The sequence below is a fragment of the Anolis sagrei genome, chromosome 6 (genome assembly GCF_037176765.1).
Source record: "Anolis sagrei isolate rAnoSag1 chromosome 6, rAnoSag1.mat, whole genome shotgun sequence".
Taxonomy (NCBI): Eukaryota; Metazoa; Chordata; class Lepidosauria; order Squamata; family Dactyloidae; genus Anolis; species Anolis sagrei.
The window spans coordinates 32,788,670-32,811,516 of record NC_090026.1 but is presented as its reverse complement, the minus strand read 5'-3'; the positions used below and the strand labels follow the sequence as shown (position 1 = coordinate 32,811,516).

The window sequence follows — 22,847 nt, the reverse complement described above, 5'->3', positions numbered from 1 at the left end:
CCTGACGTTTTGCCCACATCTATGACAGGCATCCTCAGAGGTTGTGAGGTCTGTTGGAAACTAGTCAAGTGGGGTTTATGCATAGATCTGTTGGTGGCCAATTTCAACATTCACACTAGCCTCAAGCAGACAAGAGTTCTTTCTCTCTTGGACATTCCATAGATATATAAACCTCACTGCCTAGTTTCCAGCAGATCTCACAACCTCTGAGGATGCCTGCTATAAATGTGGGCAAAACGTCAGGAGAGAATGCTTCTGGAATATGGCCATATAGCCCGGAAAACTCACAGCAACCCAGTATTTAGCAAAAAACAAAAAAAACAAACCCAACTATACTACAAAAGCCTAGTGTGCAGGATTTGGAATCGTGCAGCTCTCCAGTTTTGTTGTATTGAAGTGCTACTATGAATGGTGTTTTTTAAAATAAAAAAACACAAACCAAAAAGTCATACCACACACAATTCCTTCCCAAATATCACTTCTAATTTCATTCGCTCACATATTACAACACTGTGAAAAAGCTGCATGCAAACCTGAGGTAATTTTTTGGGATTTAGAACACCACATTCTGATAAAACCAGCATTTTTTTAAAAATCATGATGTCCAATTTTACAGGCCTGTGAATTTACAGACTCAGATGGAAGGAGAATTTAACACTCCTCCCCTCTTGTCTTTTCCTTTTTTCATTTCAGTGGGGGAACTACCAAAAGAATATCACTCTTTGACATGAGGAGTTATCACAGCAAGAGAAGGGAGATTTAAATTCCCCTTCAAACGCAACAGGGAACCTATGGCGAACCTTTGATCCTCTACCTGTTTTGAACTACATAGTCAATGATGTGAAGTGGAAATGGGCCAAAAGTGATGCGTAGCTGCATGGTGCTTCCAGGTCCTCCTATGGGTCAGATTTCTTTCTTCAGAGTTCCCTGCAATTTCATGTTTATATGTTGTACAATAAAAATACCTCTGCAACCGTGACTTTTTTCTGCAAATCCTCATTCTGCTTCTGGAGGCTCAATTGTTTCTCTTTCAGTTTCTGGTTTTCTTGAAGCAAAGCTGTATTTTGTTGCATAGTCTCCTTCATTCCTCCCTGGTATAAAAATAAACAAATAATCACAACTTGAATATTATCAACACAGGTCTCCAAGAGTCAACACTACTCTGCCCAAAGGTACAGCTGGTTCTTTTCTTTTTTAATATAAATTTTATTTGCATACATTAACAGTTTACAGTGTAAACAGAACACTAAATACAAAACTATGAACATTTTACAAACGCATAACCCCACCACCAAGGCCTAAACAAGTATATTTTTCTTTGCCATAAATTTATGAGTCAACCAGTAAACAAAGGATGGTATCCTTCATGTGACTGACTTGACTCTGGAGCTGGGGGTGGCCACGGCTGACAGGGAGATCTGGCGTGGGCTGGTTCATGAGGTCACGAAGAGTCGGAAGTGACTGAACGAATAAGTAAACAAATGTCATATCCAAAATCCTGATCGACAAGGTTGTATTGTTTTCCCTTATCACTCTCTAAAATATATTTAATGAAAACCGACCAATATGAATCAAATTCTGATCATTTAATTTCCCCCCTGAACACCCCCATTTCCATTGATAGTTTGTCATTTAAGGCTATGTTCCATACCTCCCTGTACCATGCTTCCAGAGTAAGATTGGTTACTATCTGCCAATTCCTTGCAATTATAAGTCTTGCCACTGTGAGTAAAATAATCACCAGTTCTTTTTCCCCCTTTCCAAGTTCAACTTTGTGGCAGCCATTCGTAATGCTAACTTAGCATCGAGGGTGATGTTTAGTCCTATAATGTTCCCTATTTCCTTAAATATATTGTTTCAGAAACTCCTAAGCATGGGGCAGTCCCACTATAAATGAAAATATGTCCCTTTGTACATACCATATCTCCAGCAATAGTAACGTTGCTTCCCCATAATCTCTTTGACAACATTTGCCTTCAAATTCCAGCCAGATTATCTTAGGTTCTGTTAGAAGCCTTAGAAGGAAGGGAGATAAGCTGGTTCTTCAAGAGGAGCATCTATTCCAAGGTTCTGGTTAATGAGCCCCAAGTTTGACAGCGTTTGATCTATGTTCTTTTTCGCCATGCAGGGGCTTAAGAGTTCCTTGCCATTTGATTTTTATGTGTTTTAGAATAAAAAATACCTCTGCAACTCTGAGTTTCTTCTGCAAATCCTCATTCTGTTCCTGGAGGCTTGCTTGTTTCTCTTTCAGATTCTGGTTTTCCTGAAGCAAGGTTGTATTTTGTTGCTCAATCTCCTCTACTTCTCCCTGGTGCAAGCAAACATTATCAACACATGAGTCCACAACACAGTACAACTCTCCCCAAAGGCACAGGTGGTTCTTCAGAAGGAACATCTATAACAAGTTTCTAGTCAATGAGCCCCAAGGGATGTGACAAGGCAAAAGCTGAAGCAATTTAGTGTTCTGGATTCCAACTCCCATCATCCCTACCCAGCATGGTCTATGGCCAAGTACTGGTAGAATTGCAGTCCAAAATATCTGAAGGGTATCAGGTTGAGAGAGACTTATGGCCAAACCATACTCTGTGAGAAATGGTGTCAGTTTTTAAAAATTCTGATAGAAGGGAAGGAAAGGCAATTAGGAAATTTCACCCCTATCCTCTTCGGGTGCTTTTAAGACATAGACAGGGAGCTTTGAATACTCCTGATGAAAAAAAATGTCTTTCTCCTATTTCATCCACTAAATAAAGGAAGAGAAACCCTAATAATAATAATAAACCGTCTACAAGCTGAGGCATAACATTGTTGCTCAGATGATTCTTTGGAAGTTGTGCCACAAATACCATCTGACTGTGACAAAGAACTGGTGAGATCACAAGCCTGAAAAAGTTATGGAAAATGAACACGTCAAACTTCCAAATTCAGACTGACAGAGTTCTGGAGCACAACCTCACAATCATGTTTAAAAACATGGTATGGATCGTCAACGTTGCAATCCCAGGCAACAGCAGGATTGAAGATAAACTACGGGAAAAGCTAAAATTATACGAGGAATTAAAGATTGAACTGCAGATACTCTGGCACAAGCAAGTCAAGGTGGTCTCGGTGGTGATTGGCACACTGGGTGCAGTACCTAAAGACCTTGGCCTGCACTTAAACACAATCGGTGTTGACAAAATTACCATCTGTCACCTGCAAAAGGCCGCCCTACTGGATCTGCACACACTATTCACTGATACATCACACAATCCTAGACTCTTGGGAAGAGTCCAATGTGTCATCCAATACAAGAGCCACCAGAGTGATCTTGTCTGCTGTGTACTAATCTTGTTGTGTTTCAAATAATAATAATAAATCTCTTCTCCCTAAACGGGACCCAAAGTGGCTCACAACATTTTAAAACAATAAAAGTAAACAATACATATAACAATAACCTATAAACCCCACTTTACAATAAGGCATAAATAAACATGTTTAAAACATTTAATAAACACAATTATTGTGGGAAACTCGTCAATACAGATGGTGAACTTAGCACGATTCACTGAAAGTTAGTTCTTTCAGTGAGTTGATGTTCTATTCCTTGATGTTCTATTTCTTGTCACATAAAATTTGACCCAAATTATGCAGCCAAAAGACAATAGCAAGAACAAGAGATGTACAGCGAGGGAATGATTATGTTCTTTGCAAAGAAAGGACAGATGGGGCCAACACATGTATAGGGATATCCCTCTTGAGCAAGTCACTAGGTGACATAAGGAGGACTGGAAGAAGACCCTTCAGAGACCACAGCTGCTCACAATGTCAAACGCTGGGATTAAGCCAAAGTACTCGACACTGAACAGATGTGCTCTCTCTGGGCTGCTTCTCAACACTTGGCTGGCTGAAGAGATGTGTCAGCAAAATCTGATCTCTCCACAATGGCATGCAACACTTGTGTTAGAAGCATCAGAAAACTTTGCTCCTTTAACTTCACCACTACCACAGTCTCCCAAATGACACGACCCTGTCCCTAATTCTGTCTGGGATGCTTTCTTTCCTTGGGCCCTTCCACACAGCCCTATATCCCAGAATACCAAGGCAGAAAATCCCACATTATCTGAGTGTGGACTCAGATAACCCAGTTCAAAGCAGATATTGTGGGATTTTCTTCCTATATTCTGAGGTATAGGGATTTGTGGAAGGGCCCTCAGAATATCCAGGCAGAAAATCCCCCAAAATCCGCTTTGAACTGGGTTATCTGAGTCCACACTGCCATATATTCCAGTTCAAGGCAGATAATGTGGGATTTTATTCAACTGTGTGGAAGGGGCCTCAGTCTCAAGGACTATATCAGAGATGGGAACTCTTCTGCCAGGCATCTTGGCCTAAAACTCCCATTATCCCTACCCACCATAGCCAATGATTTATTTATTTTATTTATTTACTATGCTTGTATACCGCCCCTCTCAGGCCAGAAGCAACTCGAGGCAGTTTACATTTGGCAATCAATACCCCACAAGATAAAATACAGTCAAAAACAATTACATATAGTATAAACCGTATAGAAACAATAACAATAAACAATTAAAATCATAATGATATAGGATTGTAGGAATCAGAATTCAAAACATCTGGAAGACTAAAGTTTTCATGGTCCTGCACTACAAGCTTCAGGGCAAAAGAAGAGACAAACCTGTGTAGTCACCACCAACATGTCATCCTCAGCCTCCGCACGGAACTGAAAAGGGACGCTGGCCCCACGGACTTGTCCATCCTGGTCAACGTAACAAAACTGGTAATATTCATCATCCTTTGGCAAGTAGTAAGCTAAAAGGAAAAAATAACAAATCTCATTTCTAGACTCTTAAGCATGTAAAAACAATAGAAGCTACTTTATTGGAGCCACACTGAGTCCCCTTGGGGAGAGAGGGCGAGTTAAAAATAAAGTATTATTATTATTTTACTGACACAAAAACACAGTATGTCACAGCAAACGAGATATATACGCTAGATTATAATTATTATTATGTATTATATTATTATTATTATTTATTACCATTGTTATTATTATTATATTGGATATTGTTGTTGTTGTTGTTGTTGTTGTTGTTATAATTATTGCATGTCTTAAAGGCTGTTTCCAACTCAGGATGATCTATTTTTTTTCCCTTTCCTTTTTATGAATCATAGAATCATAGAATCATAGAATCATAGAGTTGGAAGAGACCTCATGGGCCATCCAGTCCAACCCCCTGCCAAGAAGCAGGAATATTGCATTCAAATCACCCCTGACAAATGGCCATCCAGCCTCTGCTTAAAAGCTTCCAAAGAAGGAGCCTCCACCACACTCCGGGGCAGAGAGTTCCACTGCTGAACGGCTCTCACAGTGAGGAAGTTCTTCCTAATGTTCAGATGGAATCTCCTCTCTTGTAGTTTGAAGCCATTGTTCCGCGTCCTAGTCTCCAAGGAAGCAGAAAACAAGCTTGCTCCCTCCTCCCTGTGGCTTCCTCTCACATATTTATACATGGCTATCATATCTCCTCTCAGCCTTCTCTTCTTCAGGCTAAACATGCCCAGTTCCCTAAGCCGCTCCTCATAGGGCTTGTTCTCCAGACCCTTGATCATTTTAGTCGCCCTCCTCTGGACACTTTCCAGCTTGTCAACATCTCTCTTGAATTGTGGTGCCCAGAATTGGACACAATATTCCAGATGTGGTCTAACCAAAGCAGAATAGAGGGGCAGCATTACTTCCTTAGATCTAGACACTATGCTTCTATTGATGCAGGCCAATGAGACATTTTAACAACACTCTAAATGATATGCAGAAAAATTAGAAGACATAGAAAAAAGAGAAAATAACAAAAATAAAGAAATTTGACTTTTGATAATCTGTGCAACTGTTATATGTACTAATTATCAACACCTCTAACATTAAGTTAACATTTTCCTAAAATTAATTCCTTCTAACTGGTGCTTCTTGCAATCCTCCTGTTTAAGGAGCTCCACTGGCTGCCGTTCATTTTCCGGTCCCAATTCAAGGTGCAGGTTCTTACCTACAAAGCCCTGAACGGTTTGGGACCCGCCTACCTGTGTGACCGCATTTCTGTGTACGAACCCACACGCGGGTTACAAATAAAGTTTATTATTTTTTATTATTATTCTAATCTTCAAAACCAAAGGTTACCAAGTCTTTTAATTTTTTTTTTTTTGCAAGATAGGACTATAACAAATAGGACAAGACTGCACACCTGCTCCATCCAATTCCTCCCCTTCTTCCCACTGACCTTTGAAAAGCACCTGTTGAAGTTCAGCATCACTGCTGTTGGCATTGCTTGGTAAAGGTGCCCACATGAAGGTGTAATATTCGCGAGTCGTCTTCCATCCCACCTGCAATGGAAATATTTGTACATCTTTCATGCTTACAGTAGATTTATTTTGCTAAATTTTTGTGTGCCTGTGAGTCTGTTGGATGTTCTGGAGTATTTTGCTTTTTGAAGCTCAAGCTCCATCCCTTCCAACCAGCATCAATCATTAGAAGTACTAAGTGCTGGAGCCCAGGAATGCCACAAGATTTCTACTCAAACAGAAACCTTTGCAGGGTTATATTTACACGACAGCCGTACAACTTAATTCAATTGTGCTCAGATAACATAGATGCTGCTGCATACTGTAGCCAACCATAGCAACCTACAGATCAAATGGAAAACTACCAGAGGAAGATATGTACTGATGAAATTTGCATGCTGGGATATTTAGTATAACTGCTGTCTGAGTACCTACAGAATTGCTCCCTTAACCTACATACAGGCAGGATTTTTTTCTTTTAATATTTACGTGTTGTTGGGTAATTCCATGCTTATGTTGCTGTTAATGTTATTTTTTGTTCATGTTGTGACTCTGCATGTTTTGAAATTGTTGCTTGGAAACTGCCCTGAGTCCCCCTGGGGAGATAGAGCGGTATATAAATAAATTATTATTATTATTATTATTATTATTATTATTATTATTATTTTATCATGATCATTTCCTCTTCCATTTTTTGAGCAAGGCAAGGTATTCCTAATGGAGAGAATTCGTGGCACCCCCGCCAAATTATATCTTGTAAGACACTTTGGGGAAACCCATGCATCATTAAAACTAATCAAATGTTGTGGTGCGGATCCTGGAAAATGCAACAATGCGAAAGCAATAAGGAATCTTGTGGCACCTTAAGGATGAACATACGTGTTATAGTATTTAATTATAGCTCACTGCAATTGATGCACTTGCTAAAGTGGGCTACAGTTCACAAAAGTTGCTATAATAAATATGGTGGTGGCGCAGCGGATTAAGCCCCGGTGGTGCAGCAAATTAAACTGCTGAGCTGCTGAACTTGCTGATCAAAATGTCGGCAGTTTGAATCCGTGGAGCAGGGTGAGCTCCCGCTGTTAGCTCCAGTTTCTGCCAACATAGCAGTTCTAAAACATGCAAATGTGAGTAAATCAATAGGTACTGCTTCTGTGGGAAGGTAATGGCGCTCCATGCAGTCATGCTAGCCACATGACCTAGGAGGTGTCTATGGACAATGCCGGCTATTCAGTTTAGAAATGGGAGATGAGCACCACCACCCCAGAGTCGGACACGACTAGACCTAATATTAAGGGGAAAACTTTACCTTTGTCTTAAAGACTCTGTGGGTTTGCTACAAGAAACAAACACAGCTATCCGTTTAGAAACCACAACAAAGGAGGAAATACGCTCTGATACTAATTTATTAACAGCAGGTGAAAAAATGTTAAATTCAAGCTCCTTGATATAAATGCCTTCTTAACTTTAAGATAATTGAGCATTTGAAAAATAGCCGCCCCTCCCTTGTTTCTCCTGCTCACAAAATCCTGACCTTTCTGGCATTACTTCATCTCTGAAAACAGGCTGATACTTAAGGGAAGGGAAAGAGAAGCATTTATAAGCCCGGCTGGCCAATGTGTTGTAATCTGGAATTCATGACTCATCGTAAGTAAATTCCAATGTCCACACTGCATCACGCAGGCAGCTGTTTTTATACCATGAACTTACCCTGAATATGCCCACCCAGTCTTTGTTGCGTGGCATGATCTGCTGAGAAAGGTTATAATGACAAGTTATGTCTCCTCCAGGGACGTAGAATTTCTCCACGTTTGTAAAGATGACCTGAGAGAAGTGGCAGGTGTCCAAGAAAATAGCGGAAGTAGGGGGTTCATCTGAGTTGTTGCAAGACATGGCTTCCATGCTGGAGTTCTGTCCAGGAGAGAACAGGAAAAACAGAAACGGAAAAGGAGAGAAGAAGAAACAAGGTCAGTTAAGCAGACACAGATAATTTTGACCTTATGAAACCATGTTGACTGCACCTATGATAAGTTCTTCACAACACAAGTGGAATTTGGTCTGAGAAAACATTACCAGTGCTAAACACTATAAGGAAGGATAGAAGGGAATGTTAACTCTAGAATAATACCCTTGCTGAACCTTCATTCTTCTGCCCATATGATACCTCCAAGGACTACAATATTGGATTGCATGATTTTAAATAATTGGTTTTAATAATAATAAATAATAATAAACTTTATTTGTACCCCGCTACCATCTCCCCAAGGGAGCCCCCGATGGCACAGTGGGTTAAAGCACTGAGCTGCTGAGCTTGTTGATTGAAAGGTCACAGGTTCGATTTCGGGGAGCGGCGTGAGCTTCCGCTGTCAGCCCTAGCTTCTGCCAACCTAGCAGTTCGAAAATATGCAAATGTGAATAGATAAATAGGTACTGCTCAGGTGGGAAGGTAACGGCGCTCCATGCAGTCATGCTGGCCACATGACCTTGGAGGTGTCTACGGATAACGCCGGCTCTTCGGCTTAGAAATGGAGATGAGCACCACACCCCAGAGTCAGACATGACTGGACTTATTGTCAGGGGACAACCTTTACCTTTACCTTTTACCATCTCCCCAAGGGACTCAGTGCGGCTTACATGAGGCCAAGCCCACAATTCATCAATAAACAGGTTTTATTAAGTTTTTTTGTCATGTCAGGAGCGACTTGAGAAACTGCAAGTCGCTTCTGGTGTGAGAGAATTGGTTGTCTGCAAGGACGTTGCTCAGGGACGCCTGGATGATTTGATGTTTTATCATCCTTGTGGGAGGCTTCTCTCCCCACATGAAGAGCTGGAGTTGATAGAGGGAGCTCTCCCCAGATTCCAACTTGCGACCTGTCGGTCTTCAGTCCTGCCGGCACAGGAGTTTAACCCATTGCGCCATCTGGGGCTCCTATTATGTTTTAAGGAAAGGTAAAATTTTCCCCTGATATTAAGTCTAGTCATGTCCGACTCTGGGGGTTGGTGCTCATTTTCATTTCTAAGCCAAAGAGTCGGCTTTGTCCGTAGACACCTCCAAAGTCATGTGGCCAGCATGACTACCGGGAGCGCCATTACCTTCCCGCCAGAGCGGTACCTATTTATCTGCTCACATTTGCAAATTTTCGATCTGCTAGGTTGGCAGAAGCTGGGGCTGACACAGGTAGCTCATGCCGCTCCCCAGATTCGAACCTGCGATCTTTTGGTCAACAAGTTCAGCAGCTCAGCAGTTTAACCCACTGCACCAGCAGGGGCTCTATAATTATTGTTTTAATGTTTATGTTTTATTATGCGTGTGTTTTGGCATCTAATTGTTGCCTATATATGTAAGCCGCCTTGAGTCCCCTATGGGGTTGAGAAGGGTGGGGTATAAATACAGTAAATAAATAAATAATACATATTTATATGCAGCTGAAGGGTCTTGTGTGTTGCACAATGCACAGTTGTTGAAAAGGTAATACCATGCCTTGTGCCGATTTTTGGAAGCATAGAGGAAAACAAAATACAAGCTCTCAGAGGCAACTTGATCAGGACTTGGCTTGTTACCAGATGGCTGGGTCTCTCTGTGCCCTAGACAACTTTCCTGCCAGTTCTGATCATGAGTTCCCTGGATTATCCTCACAACAGCAGAACATCAAGCGAGACATGACCTCTTTCACATAATGGAGACGCAGGCCATTAAAGGTGGGGGGAAGAGGTCATTAATGGGTATGCGAGCAGTTGGCTAGGTAGGGTTTGTTTTGGACATTCTGCTCCTTTGAGCCATGTTCATGCCAAGTGAATTTCGATGGCACCAACTCTGAAAGGATTAGAATGAAAACAAGTGAAGAACTGGCACAACTCTTCAGCTGCATATGCACAAATGCTATTTTCATTTCTCAAACAAAAAGAAAAAAGAAAGAAGTAGAAAACACCAGTCATCGAGGCTGTAGGGAGGATTTCTGACTTGGATGTGGCCTTGATCCCTACTTTCTCCCCCAACAACCCAGCTCCACCACACATGCGTTCCAATCCAAGCAAATTCACAAAAGCTTGCCAGAAATCCATCCATCAGTCTCTTCCTTGAGTATCTAGTAGCAGGATTTGGAGTTATATATAGCAGAAAGCTGAATATCTTGACCTGTTTGACTTATCCAATTTGGGATGCATGGAAAGTCCCCTGTTGGATTTCAGTTTGATTTGCTACTCCTTTCTCTCCACATGTCCAGGGGGGAAAATCCCTTATCACAGTCAAAGGTTAGTGAGGACAGAAATGGTCCTGTGAGGACATATAGGGCTTTTCATAGAGAGAGAAGTGCAGTGCATGAGTGCATATGTCTCCTTTTGGATGGGGTGCAAGGTATTATTCAGTTTATTGTTGTTTATTCGTTCAGTTGCTTCCGACTCTTCGTGATCTCATGGACCAGCCCACACCAGAGCTCCCTGTCGGCCATGGCCGCACCCAGTTCCTTCAAAGTCAATCCTTGCTTCAAAGATATCATTTATTTATTTATCTATTTAGCGATTTTGTATACCGGTCTTCTCCCTTCTATCGGGGGACTCGGGCCAGTTTCCAACAATAATATCACAAAACAATAATTAAAAACATCATATAACATATTCAACTAAAACGTTAAAACAGCAAAATGCAATCACATAATAACAATGGTCAGTCGTCACAGTGAATTCGTTGTCCGTCATTCATCGTCATCTATCCGATCACAGAAATATTGATTCACTTGTCGAAAGCCAAACCCCATAGCCAGGTTTTCACCCATTTTCTGAATGACAGAATGGAGGGGGCAGTTCTGATCTCCAGTGGGAGAGAGTTCCAGAGTCGAGGGGCCACCACCGAGAAGGCCCTGTCCCTCGTCCCCACCAGACGCGCTTGAGAGGCCGGTGGGACCGAGAGCAAGGCCCCTCCAGACGATCTTAGCAATCTTGATGGTTCATAGGGGAGAATACGTTCGGACAGGTAAACTGGGCCGGAGTCGTTTAGGGCTTTATAGGTTAACACCAGCACTTTGAATTGTGCTCGGAAGCTAATTGGGAGCCAGTGGAGCTGGCGCAACAGAGGATTGGTATGCTCCCTGTACCCTGCTTGTGTTAGCATTCTGGCTGCCGCACGTTGGACTAGTTGGAGCTTCCGGGCAGTCTTCATAGGCAACCCCACGTAGAGAGCGTTGCAGTAATCTAAATGGGATGTAACCAAAGCGTGGACCACCATGGCCAAGTCAGACTTCCCAAGGTTCGGGCGCAGCTGGCGCACACGTTTTAATTGTGCAAAAGCTCCCCTGACCACCCCTGAAACCTGGGGCTCCAGGCTCAGCGATGAGTCCAGGATCACTCCCAAACTGCGAACCTGTGCCTTCAGGGGGAGTGCAACCCCGTCCAGCACAGGCTGTAACCCTATGCCCTGTTCGGCCTTTCGACTGACCAGGAGTACCTCTGTCTTGTCTGGATTAAGTTTCAACCTCATCCAGTCCGTTATAGCGGCCAAGCACCGGTTCAGGATTTGAACAGCCTCCTTAGTAGCAGATGGAAAGGAGTGACAGAGTTGGACATCATCTGCGTACAGATGACACCGCACCCCGAAACTCCGGATGATCTCTCCCAACAGCTTCATGTAAATGTGAAACAACATAGGGGATAGTATTGAACCCTGTGGGACTCCACAGTACAATGGCTGTGGGGTTGAGCAGGAGTCCCCTAGCAACACCTTCTGGGATCGACCCTCGAGGAAGGACCGGAGCCACTTCAAGGCAGTACCCCCGAGGCCCATTCCCGCGAGGCGTCCCAGAAGGATACCGTCGTCGACGGTATCGAAGGCCAATGAGAGGTCCAGCAGAACCAACAGGGACACACTCCCCCTGTCCAGTTCCCGGCAAAGATCATCCACTAAGGCGACCAAGGCTGTCTCCGTACCATGCCCCGGCCTAAAGCCAGACTGCGCCGGATCTAGATAATCCGTGTTTACCAGGAACTCCTGGAGTTGCGAGGCCACCACACGTTTCAGGACTTTGCCCAAATAGGGGAGATTGGAAACTGGCCGGAAGTTGACGAATTGAGTGGGATCCAGTGATGGTTTTTTCAACAGCGGTTTTATAACAGCTTGTTTTAAGCTGGCTGGAATGTTGCCTTCCCGAAGGGAGGCATTAACCACCACCTTTACCCTTTCTGCCAAACCCCCTCTGGCTTCCTTGACCAGCCAGGATGGGCAAGGGTCTAGGATGCATATGGTAGGCCTCGCCTCCCCAAGAACCCTGATGACATCTTCGAGTTGAACAGATCGAAACGAATCCATCAAAACTGGACAAACAGATGCTTGAGTTACATCCTCAGAGACTGCCGTTAACGTGGTGTCAAAGCCCGAACGGATCAAAGCGACTTTGTCCGCAAAGTACTGAGCAAACGCTTCACAGCGAGCTGCCAAGTCGTCAGGGGACCCATCCTGAGAGGTGGGGTTCAACAACCCTTTGACTATTCGAAACAGCTCTGCCGGACGGTTCTTTGCGAACGCAATATTAGCCGAATAGAAGGAATTTTGTGTGGCCTCTATTGCTGCGCCATATGCCCTTTGGTAAAGGCGCAGGCGTGTTCGGTTTGATTCGTTAGGGTCTTTTCGCCACACGCTCTCTAGCCACCTCTTAGTTCGCTTCAGCTCCACCAACTCTTCATTGAACCAAGGAGATGGTTTAGTTCGGCTACTTAAGAGGGGGCGCTCCGGAGCAATCGTGTCTATTGCCCTAGTCAACTCACTATTCCAGTGGGAGACCAGGGCATCGACAGAATCACCAACCGAGGTGACGGAAAAATCCCCAAGAGCCATCAGGAGTCCCTCTGGATCAATAAGCCTCCTGGGGCGGATCATCTTAATGGGTCCACCACCCCTGCGAAGGTCAGAAGTTGCAGAAAGTCTAAACCTGATCAGATGGTGGTCGGTCCATGGCAAAGGCGTGACAACTCCTCTACACCGCTACCTTCTGCCCAGCCCTGACAGAAGACCAAGTCTAGTGTATGTCCAGCAAAGTGGGTAGGGCCAGATACTACCTGGGACAGCCCCATAGTTGCATGGTGGCCATGAAGTCCTGAGCCGCTCCTGAAAGAGTGGTCTCTGCGTGGACATTGAAGTCCCCCAGCACAATAAGCCGCTGGGACTCCAGTGCCAGGCCCGAGACAAACTCTGCAAGGTCAGGTAGGGCAGCCGTGGTGCAGCGGGGTGGTCGGTACACCAACAGCAACCCTATTCTGTCCCGGTTTGAAGGTGGACACATTCAAACAAGGTCGACTGTAGGACAGGGCCCCTGATCAAGGAGATGGAATTCTTATAGACTACTGCAACTCCGCCTCCCCGCCCCCCAGATCTCGGTTGGTGCTGCACGGCATAACCTGGCGGGCAAAGCTGGGTGAGATTAACCCCTCCAACTTCGTCCAACCAGGTCTCCGTGATGCACGCCAGGTCTGCTTTTTCATCCAGTATTAAATCCTGAATGGTTGATGTTTTACCATTGACAGACCTGGCATTCAACAGCACCACCCTTAATCCGGGAGGACCGTCTACCTTGGTACCCAAATTTACCATGTCGGGAGAACATTTTGGAATTTTCCTTAGAGTTTACTCACGAATTAACTGAATTGGTTTTTTGACTCTCCCTTTCCCGTATCTCCCCCTCCCCATCATCACTTCTTTGGGGGCCCCCCGAGGTCTGGAACTCCCCCCTCCCTCCACCCCCCGTCGTTCTCCACATCCTGATAGTCCAATATTGCACTGTTACATGATACATCAGTAACCCAGGCAGTAGTTAAGTCATCATTTCCATCTTTCTTATAGTTCAATTCCTCTGCTTCATAGAACCATCTCCAATTTTCCCCCGCCATTCGCCCATTATTGAAGATGATTATAAAGTGCATGGTGTAAAGTGCGAATGCATACTTAGAGTGATAGTTCAATAGCAGCATTGGACTTAATAAACAACAGAAATCTATCCATTGATTAAAGTGCTAGCAAATCATCTATCACATCAATATAATGAGGAATTAAATTAGAATGGCATTCATTCACAGTGCAATACTTATTGGCAAGAGATTAGCAATTGGCAGTACAAATTAACACTGGGAGGGGGCACATGGGAAAGTGCAAAGTGCAAGTCACAATAGCTCATGAGATACTCGCAGCTTGATCTTGGGCTCCAGGAGGGAACCGTACAATTCCTCTGCTGATGACCTTCAGTCAGTCCACAGGTGTTGACAATCTTCTCTGAGCATAGATGGATCAGTAGCACCTTACATACAGTAAACACAGTCAGCCCAGTTAAGTCTCCTACCCAGGATGGAATATAACTCTAGTACTGTAGGTTAATCACTCCACACTCACAGAGCAGAGGGAAAAAGCAAGTCCAGCGAGTTGGGTGATCTAAACTCCTTAGTCAAAAGACTTCCTGTTGGTTGGTTGGATGGAAGGACAACTGACCCTTGGCAAGCCGAGGACATTAGTCCGTACAATAGGACAGTGGCTGAAGTGTGTCACAAATTGCCAATAATATGTCACAATTGCCAGCACAATTTCCAGCTGTGTGAATTGATGTTACCTGCACAGCTCGGCTCGACCAGGGAGGGCAGTGTGGAATGAATCGTTAGCTCTTTGAGTACTAAGAGCCCTGGTGGTGACAATAAAGTGCTGAGTCACAATGGAGGAGAGGTCTTCCGGCCTGTAGTAACAATGGTGGGCAGCAACAATAATAATAATAACAGATCTTCCGGCCAGTGGCAACAGTAGCAACAGAAAAAAGTCTGCACCCTGCGATGTTATTGATATCATACCACAAGATAGTAGGTCCCAACACAGCATCTAATTAGGGGCTACGGTCTAAATCAGAGATGTTGGGATTCACTGATAGCGAGGGGAGGCAGTTGTGAAGCACACTGTGGTTAGAGGCCTGCTTCCCAGTGCGGCAAAGCAAAATGATCACTCCACAGCCACAGCACTCGCTGGCGAGGGCCTCCAGGGATCTCCGACCTCCTTGCGAGGATCAAGGACCAGTTGGAAATCACGCTGCGGGCTAGAGGTTGCTTCCTGGTCCCGCGAAACAACAGCCCGCAGCGATGGTGATCCGCTGGCAAGGATCTGCTGGGGTTCTTCAGTCTCTTCGTGGGGTGGAGGCGGATGGACGACACGCTGCGGGCTAGAGTTGCCTCCCAAAGCGGCAACGGCCCCCTCCCCACAGCGGCAACGCCGATTGGCAAGGGCCTGCTGGGATTCCTCGGTGTCCCCGCGAGGGTGAGGCCTGATGGAGACGCGCAGCGGGCTAAGGTTGCTACAGCAAAGCAACAGCAACTGCAACTGCCCCACAACAATGGCACTCACCAGCCAGGACCTCCAGCCTCCTCCGGGGGCTGACTTCTCTTCAAGCACCCCCCAAACAGTTAGACCGTAGTTTGGATCAAATCGGGAGGTTCTTCCACCGTAGGGAGCGTCACGGTGGATCAAGGACCATCCATCCATCTTGCCCTTGGTCGGCCCCTCTTCCTTTTTCCTTCCATTTTCACAAGCATCATTCTCTTCTCCAAGCTTTCCTGTCTTCTCATGATGTGGCCAAAATACTTTATCTTTGCCTCTAATATCCTTCCTTCCAATGAGCAGTCGGGCTTTCTTTCCTGAAGTATGGCCTAGTTTGATCTTCTCGCGGTCCAAAGCACTCTCAGAATTTTCCTCCAGTACCACAGTTCAAAAGCATCTATCTTCCTTTGCTCAGCCTTCTTTATGGCCCAGCTCTCACATCCATAGGTTACTACAGGGAACACCATTGCTTTAACTATGTGGATCTTCTCTAATCTTCAGTATCCTTACGAATAATATCCAAAACTCCAGCCCTCCAGCTGTCAAGGCCTAGGAAGGGCTGTTGTTGCTTATTAGTTGGAAGGGAGAGAGAGAATTTGGAAGCAGCTCAGACTATGCAGGGGAAGAAATAGGAGGATGCATTTCATATGTAAACATGCTCCCATTTCCCTCCTCCTCCGACCAAAGGCTGGGCAATTTTCCATTATTCAGCTTGCCTCCCTATTCCTATATAAGCAACAACAACCAAGGGTCCTGAGATTTAACAACTGTGTCTGGAATTGTACAGCAGAAAAAGGCATAGAATACTGTATATACTCATGTATAAGTCAACTTTATGTATAAGTCGAGGGCAAGTTTTGGAGCCAAAATTATGGATCTTGATTTGACCCATGAATACATAGAGGGTCATTCTATGGAAAAGGAAAACACCAGCACCACCCCAAGAGCCTAGCCACCCTGGCTGCCACTTCCATTTTCCTGCCCAGACATTCAAAAGGCCAGAATATAAATGAAAGGGATTTGTTTTTATTTTCACCCAGGAGAGATTAAGCTCTTGCTTTTGTCACTACTCAGAGAAGGGGATCTTTTAATTTTTGATAAAAGTTAAGGTTCAGTAATCACACTGACACAAGGATTGGGGGGAGGGGGGCAAGTTTTGATTTAAATTCCTAGACTTATACATGAGTATATAGGGTACCCCTTTTTATCCCATTTCCAGAAAAGACATACATGGCATAAGACAAATAACTTTTAAACTGTTATTTATCAATGTTTTGTGTATAATTTTAATTTTATGTTTATGTTTATTGTTTATTTATATTATTTTCTGGATCTATGAATTGTTGTAAACCGCCCCGAGTCCCTTTGTGGAGAGGGGATGGGGTATAAATAATGATGATGGATATTCTTATTCTTATTCTTATTCTTTTACTGACGCAAAAACACAATATGACACAGCAAACGAGATATATATGCAGGATTTCACATTACAAAATTGCACATCGAACACTTCCCAAGCATTTAGAACTGTGTTATGTATTTTTGAATGATACGAGCAGATCCAAGTAAGGTGGCCTTTTGCAGTTGACAGATTGTGATTTTGTCAATATTATTACTACTACTATTACTATTATTACTACTACTATATTAAGACACAGAACTGCATAAGCAAAGCATTATACCCTGTTTGCTTAATTTAGCATCGCAGCCTTGGAGTCTAAACCAGTGAAGTCTTCCTGCATAAAGCTTGCTAAAATTAATAGAAGTCATGGAAGAACGCAATGTTACATTTTGCTGTTTCCTTTCATTATACTTTAATTGGTACAGAGGGAAGTCCAATTTGCTTGCATCATGTTTACTTGTATAGAGGATTCCCATATAGGCTTATTTTTCTCTAGTACCATAATGCATGGAGCTGGTTTTAGGAAGATGGGAGGTTGACCACAGACATAGCTCCTCACAGCTTTAACATGCCTGATTCCTTACTTTAAGGGCCAAAACAGCAAAATCTTAAACACATGATTAGCAGTAATGACTTTTTAAAAATCTAACACTATTTTTTTTTTGGTGGGAGGGGGGTCAATTTCAGATTAGGTCCAGATTACAGGAAGAAAGGGGAGCTTTAACCTCTTCTTGCATATCATGGCCAAGTGCAGATAAAAGCTCCTGCACAGGAAGTATAAACATAACTCTGTTACCCATTTCAATCAAGAGAACATCAGAGGTCAACGAAATAAAACAGTCCTGTCCCCACTTTAGAGTTCCTTGCAGAAGAAACAAAAAGTCATCACTAGTAGCTATGCCTTCGAAATCTCATCTAGTGTGCTTGCAAAGTCGATATGGGCAGCCTTCCTGACAAGGCTAGACTGCAACTTCCAACAGACGTAGGCAGTATAACCGATAGTGCGGAATGCTAGGAGCTGCAGTCCAGCACCGCCTGGAAAGTGCAAAGAATAACAGCAAAGTCTTTGTTCTAGAGTACAAAACAAATGAATGCACATTTTGTCTTGTTCTCACTGTTTCCAGTCTTTTCTCACAGAGCACCTTGAAGATCATCTATATAAATAAAAATGTAAGGTTCGTTTGTGGGATTAACATAACTCAAAAACCACTGGAGAAATTGCCACCAAATTTGGCCACAAGACACCTACTAATCCAAGGAGTTATAATTACTCAAAAAAATGGATTTTGTCATTTGGGAGTTGTAGTTCCTGGGATTTATAGTTAACCTACAATCAAAGAGCATTCTGAACTCCACCAATGATGGAATTGAACCAAATGTGGCACACAGGACTCCCATGATCAACAGAAAACACTAGAAGGGTTTGGTGGGCACTGACGTTGAGTTTGGGAGTTGTAGTTCACCTACATGCAGCGAGCACTGTGGACTCAAGCAATGGTGGATCTGGACCAAACTTGGCATGAATATTCTATATGCCCAAATATGAACACAGATGTAGTTTGGGGGAAATAGACCTTGACATTTGGGAGTTGTAGATACTGGGATTTATAGTTCACCTACAATCAAAGAGCATTCTGAACCCCACCAACGACAGATTTGTAGCAAACTTCTCACAGAGAACCCCCACGACCAACAGAAAATACTTAAGGCCATCCAGTCCAACTCCCTTCACCAGGACAAGAAAACGTAATCAAAGCCCTCCTGACAAAGAGCCATCCAGCCACAGATATAGATAGATAGATATGATTCAGACACACAGATATATTATCATAGATTTGAAAGGGACCCCTAAAGACGGACAATTATATGTTGCATGTTCCACAGTAGGCAAACCAGACAAAGAAGCAGTAAGAAATACTGTTTACCCTCAAGCATATAGAAATTACATATGTTAGAAACCATCACTTCCTCATTACTTTATTTTCCAGATAACCAGACTGGGCCATAGCAATGCGTGGCAGGGGACGGCTAGTTATTACATATTATGCAAAGCTAACTACCATCCACCTTGATTTCCTGGGGTTAAAAAGTCACATTGTTGGACTTTCTGCTTATCATAAAAGTAAACAGGTCATAGCTTTCACTTTCCATGTATAACAGAAAAGCCAACACCCTCTTCCAATTCCGGGAATTGTCTCTACTGCACTGTGTATGATTCACACCGATGACAAATGATGGCTTGAGCACAAGTAGAATATTGTCGAGAGAAACACTATCTTCCACCTTTTCCCAAGCTACCACTTAACACGCTTCAGCTGCTATGTTTAGTGTTGGTGCCCCCTTTGTTTGTACCAGACAGTTAAATAATTAATATATTTTTATTGGCTGAGCACCTGCCACAGTGGTTTAGTACTTTGAGCGTGAGTCTAGGACTCTGTGAGACCAAGGTTCGATTCCCTGCTCAGTCGTGGAAACCCCCTGGATGTGATTAGGCACGTCACACTCTCTCAGCCTCAAAGGAAGTAATGCCAAACCTCTTCTGAGCAAATATTGCCAAAGTTCAACATAGGTTGGAAATGACTTGAAGGCACATGACAACAACAGTGCAAACATCTCCAGTTAGAAAGATGCTTGAGCAGGTGACAGGAGGATCTACACCATAAAATTAGTGCGGTTCAACACCACTTTAACTGCTCTATCTTTCATTTTTTCATGTCAGGAGAGACTTGAGAAACTGCAAGTTGCTTCTGGTGTGAGAGAATTGACTATCTGCAAGCACGTTGCTCAAGGGATGCCCGGATGTTTTTGATGTTTTACCATCCTTGTGAGAGGCTTCTCTCATGTCCCCGCATGAAAAGCTGGAGCTGACAGAGGGTGCTCATCAGTGCTCTCCCCAGATTCGAACCTCCGACCTATCAGTCTTCAGTCCTGCCGGCACAAGGGTTTAACCCATTGCGCCACCGGGGGTTCCAGTAACTGCCCTTGCAGTTATAGTTATAGTTTTACAAGGTCTTTAACATTCTCTGCCAAAGATGCTGGTGTCTTAGTAAACACTAGTTCCTGGGATTCCACAACATTGACCTAAAGTGATGTTAAACAGCTATAGTGATGTCAAACTGCATTAATTCTTCAGTGTAGATCAGTGGTTCTCAACCTGTTTAATACTGCAACCCCTTAATACAGTTCCTCATGTTGTGGTGACCTCCAACCATAACATTATTTTTGTTGCTACTTCATGACTGCAATTTTGCTACTGTTATGAATCGTAATGTAAAATATCTGATATGCAGGATGTATTTTCATTCACTGGACCAAATTTGGCACAAATACCCAATTCACCCAAATTTGAATACTGGTGGAGATTGACTTTGTCATTTGGGAGTTGTAGTTGCTGGAATTTAAAGTTCACCGACAATCAAAGAGCATTCTGAACTCCACCGACAATGGAGTTGAACCAAACTTGACACACAGAACTCCCGTGACCAACAGAAAATACTGGAACAGTTTGGTGGCCATTGACCTTCAGTTTTGGAGTTGTAGTTCACCTACATCTAGGAAGCACTGTGGACTCAAACAATGATGGATCTGGACCAAACTTGGCACAGATACTCAATAAGTCCAAATGTGAACACTGGCGGAGTTTGGGGAAAATAGACCTTGACATTTGGGAGTTGTAGTTGGTGGGATTTATAGTTCGCTTACAATCAGAGCATTCTGAATGCCACCGATGAAAGAATTGGGCCCAACTTCCCACACAGAACCCCCATGACCAACAGAAAATACTATGTTTTCTGATGGTCTTTGGCGACCCCTCTGACACCCTCTCACGACCACCCCCCGGGGTCCCGAAACCCTGGTGTAGATGCATCCAGTGGCTTCCAAACTCTAATCTTCCAGGAATTTGGGACTTCAACTCTAAGAGAAGCCTCAACTACCTTGTAGGATAATCAGGGACTTAAGTCCCAAACATCGTGGAGACCAGAGTCTGTGGCTGGATCTACACTGCCATAGAAAATCCCAATTATCTGCTTTGAAATGGATTATATGGCGGTATAAAAGGTAAAGGTTGTCCCCTGACATTAAGTCCAGTCATGTCTGACTCTGGGGTGTGATGCTCATCTCCATTTCTAAGCCAAAGAGCCGACATTGTCCATAGACACCTCCGAGGTCATGTGGCCGGCATGACTGCATGGAGCACCGTTACCTTCCAGCCAAAGCGGTACCTATTGATCTATTCACATTTGAATGTTTTCGAACTGCTAGGTTGGCAGAAGCTAGGGCTGACACCGCCGCTCCCTGGAATCGAACCTGCAACCTTTCGGTCAACAAGCTCAGCAGCTCAGCACTTTAACCCACTACGCTACCGGGGGCTCCATATATGGCAGTGTAGACTTCTATAATCCAGTTCAAAAAAGATAATCAGGATTATCTGCTTCGATAATCTGGATTATATGACAGTGTACATCCAGCCTGGGAAACACTGGGGTGAGTGTACACTGTAGAATGAACCAGGTGTGACTCCACTTATGGCTCAAAACAACAAAGTCCTGGGAGTTGTAGTTTTACAAGGTCTTTACCCTCTGGTGTCAAGCTGCATCTATTCTAGTGTATTCTAGTGTAGACCAGGCATGGGCAAACTTCGGTCCTCCGGGTGTTTTGGACTTCAACTTCCACAATTCCTAACAGCCGGTAGGCTGTTAGGAATTGTGGGAGTTGAAGTCCAAAACACCCGGAGGACCGAAGTTTGCCCATGCCTGGTGTAGCAGACTCTTGTTTACAACTCCTTTCTTTCCTCCAAGGAGGAAGGGAATCAGGGAAGGGGTTCCCTCTGATTTTGCATCTTTGGCTTGCTACTCACCCCTCTTTCTCCTTCTCCTTCTCCTTCTTGGCCAGGGACGGGAACGACCTCTCCTCCGTAGACTTGGCTGTCGGAAAGCCCCAGCCGCTGTTTCCCCGTCACTGGGAGGAGGAGGCGGTGCTTTGGCAGGCGAAAGAGAAACCAGATCCTCTCTCCTTTGCTTTGCCCTGTGCCCAGCCTGCCGGGAAGTGTAGTCCCTCCAGAGGCAGGCATGCCACGCTTCCTCCCCAGTGACCACTGTTGCCCAACCCCCATCATTCTAAGCTACAGCCTTCCAGGGACATCGGATCACAAGCTCCCATTGCAAAATATTTCCAGAAGCTGCTAGACCCCAAATACTTTGTTTTGAGCTACAACAGCGTTTCTCAACCTGGGGGTCAGGACCCCTGGGGGGGGGGGGGGTCGCCAAAGACCACCAGATAAAACACAGTATTTTCTGTTGGCCATGGCAGGTCTCTGTGCCAAGTTTGGTTTGATTCCGTCATTGTTGGAGTTCAGAATGGTCTCTGTAGGTGAACTATAAATCCCAGCAACTACAACTCCCAAATGTCAACTCTATTTTTCCCAAACTCCCACCAGTGTTCACATTTGGGCATATTGAGTATCCATGCCAAGTTTGGTCCAGATCTATCATAGTTTTATGGATCTGGATGGAGGTGAACTACAACTCCAAAACTCAAGGTCAATGCCCACCAAACCCTTCCAGTATTTTCTGTTGGTCATGGGAGTCCTGTGTGCCAAGTTTGGTTTGATTCCATCATTGGGAATATTGAGGATCCATGTCAAGTTTGATCCAGATCCATCATTGTTTTGAAGCCACAGTGCTCTCTGGATGTAGGTGAACGACAACTCAAAAACTCAAAGTCAATGCCCACCAAACCCTTCCAGTATTTTCTGTTGGTCATAGGAGTCCTATGTGCCAAGTTTGG

The 22,847-nt window shown here is 44.1% G+C and overlaps 1 protein-coding gene across 1 annotated transcript in view; it reads right to left on the bottom strand.

Moving 5' to 3' along the window:
• Positions 1-22,146, bottom strand: part of CALCOCO2 (calcium binding and coiled-coil domain 2) — a 41,533-nt gene extending 19,387 nt beyond the window's left edge. Inside the window, exons 1-6 of the mRNA XM_060780858.2 lie at positions 21,919-22,146; positions 8,038-8,238; positions 6,267-6,369; positions 4,676-4,809; positions 2,183-2,308; positions 966-1,091 (exon numbers count right to left, since the gene is read on the bottom strand). Coding sequence (XP_060636841.2) covers positions 966-1,091; positions 2,183-2,308; positions 4,676-4,809; positions 6,267-6,369; positions 8,038-8,238; positions 21,919-22,131 — 903 coding nt within the window. The 5' untranslated portion in view covers positions 22,132-22,146. The remainder of the gene's footprint in view (positions 1-965; positions 1,092-2,182; positions 2,309-4,675; positions 4,810-6,266; positions 6,370-8,037; positions 8,239-21,918) is intronic.
• Between the last annotated feature and the right edge of the window lie 701 nt (positions 22,147-22,847).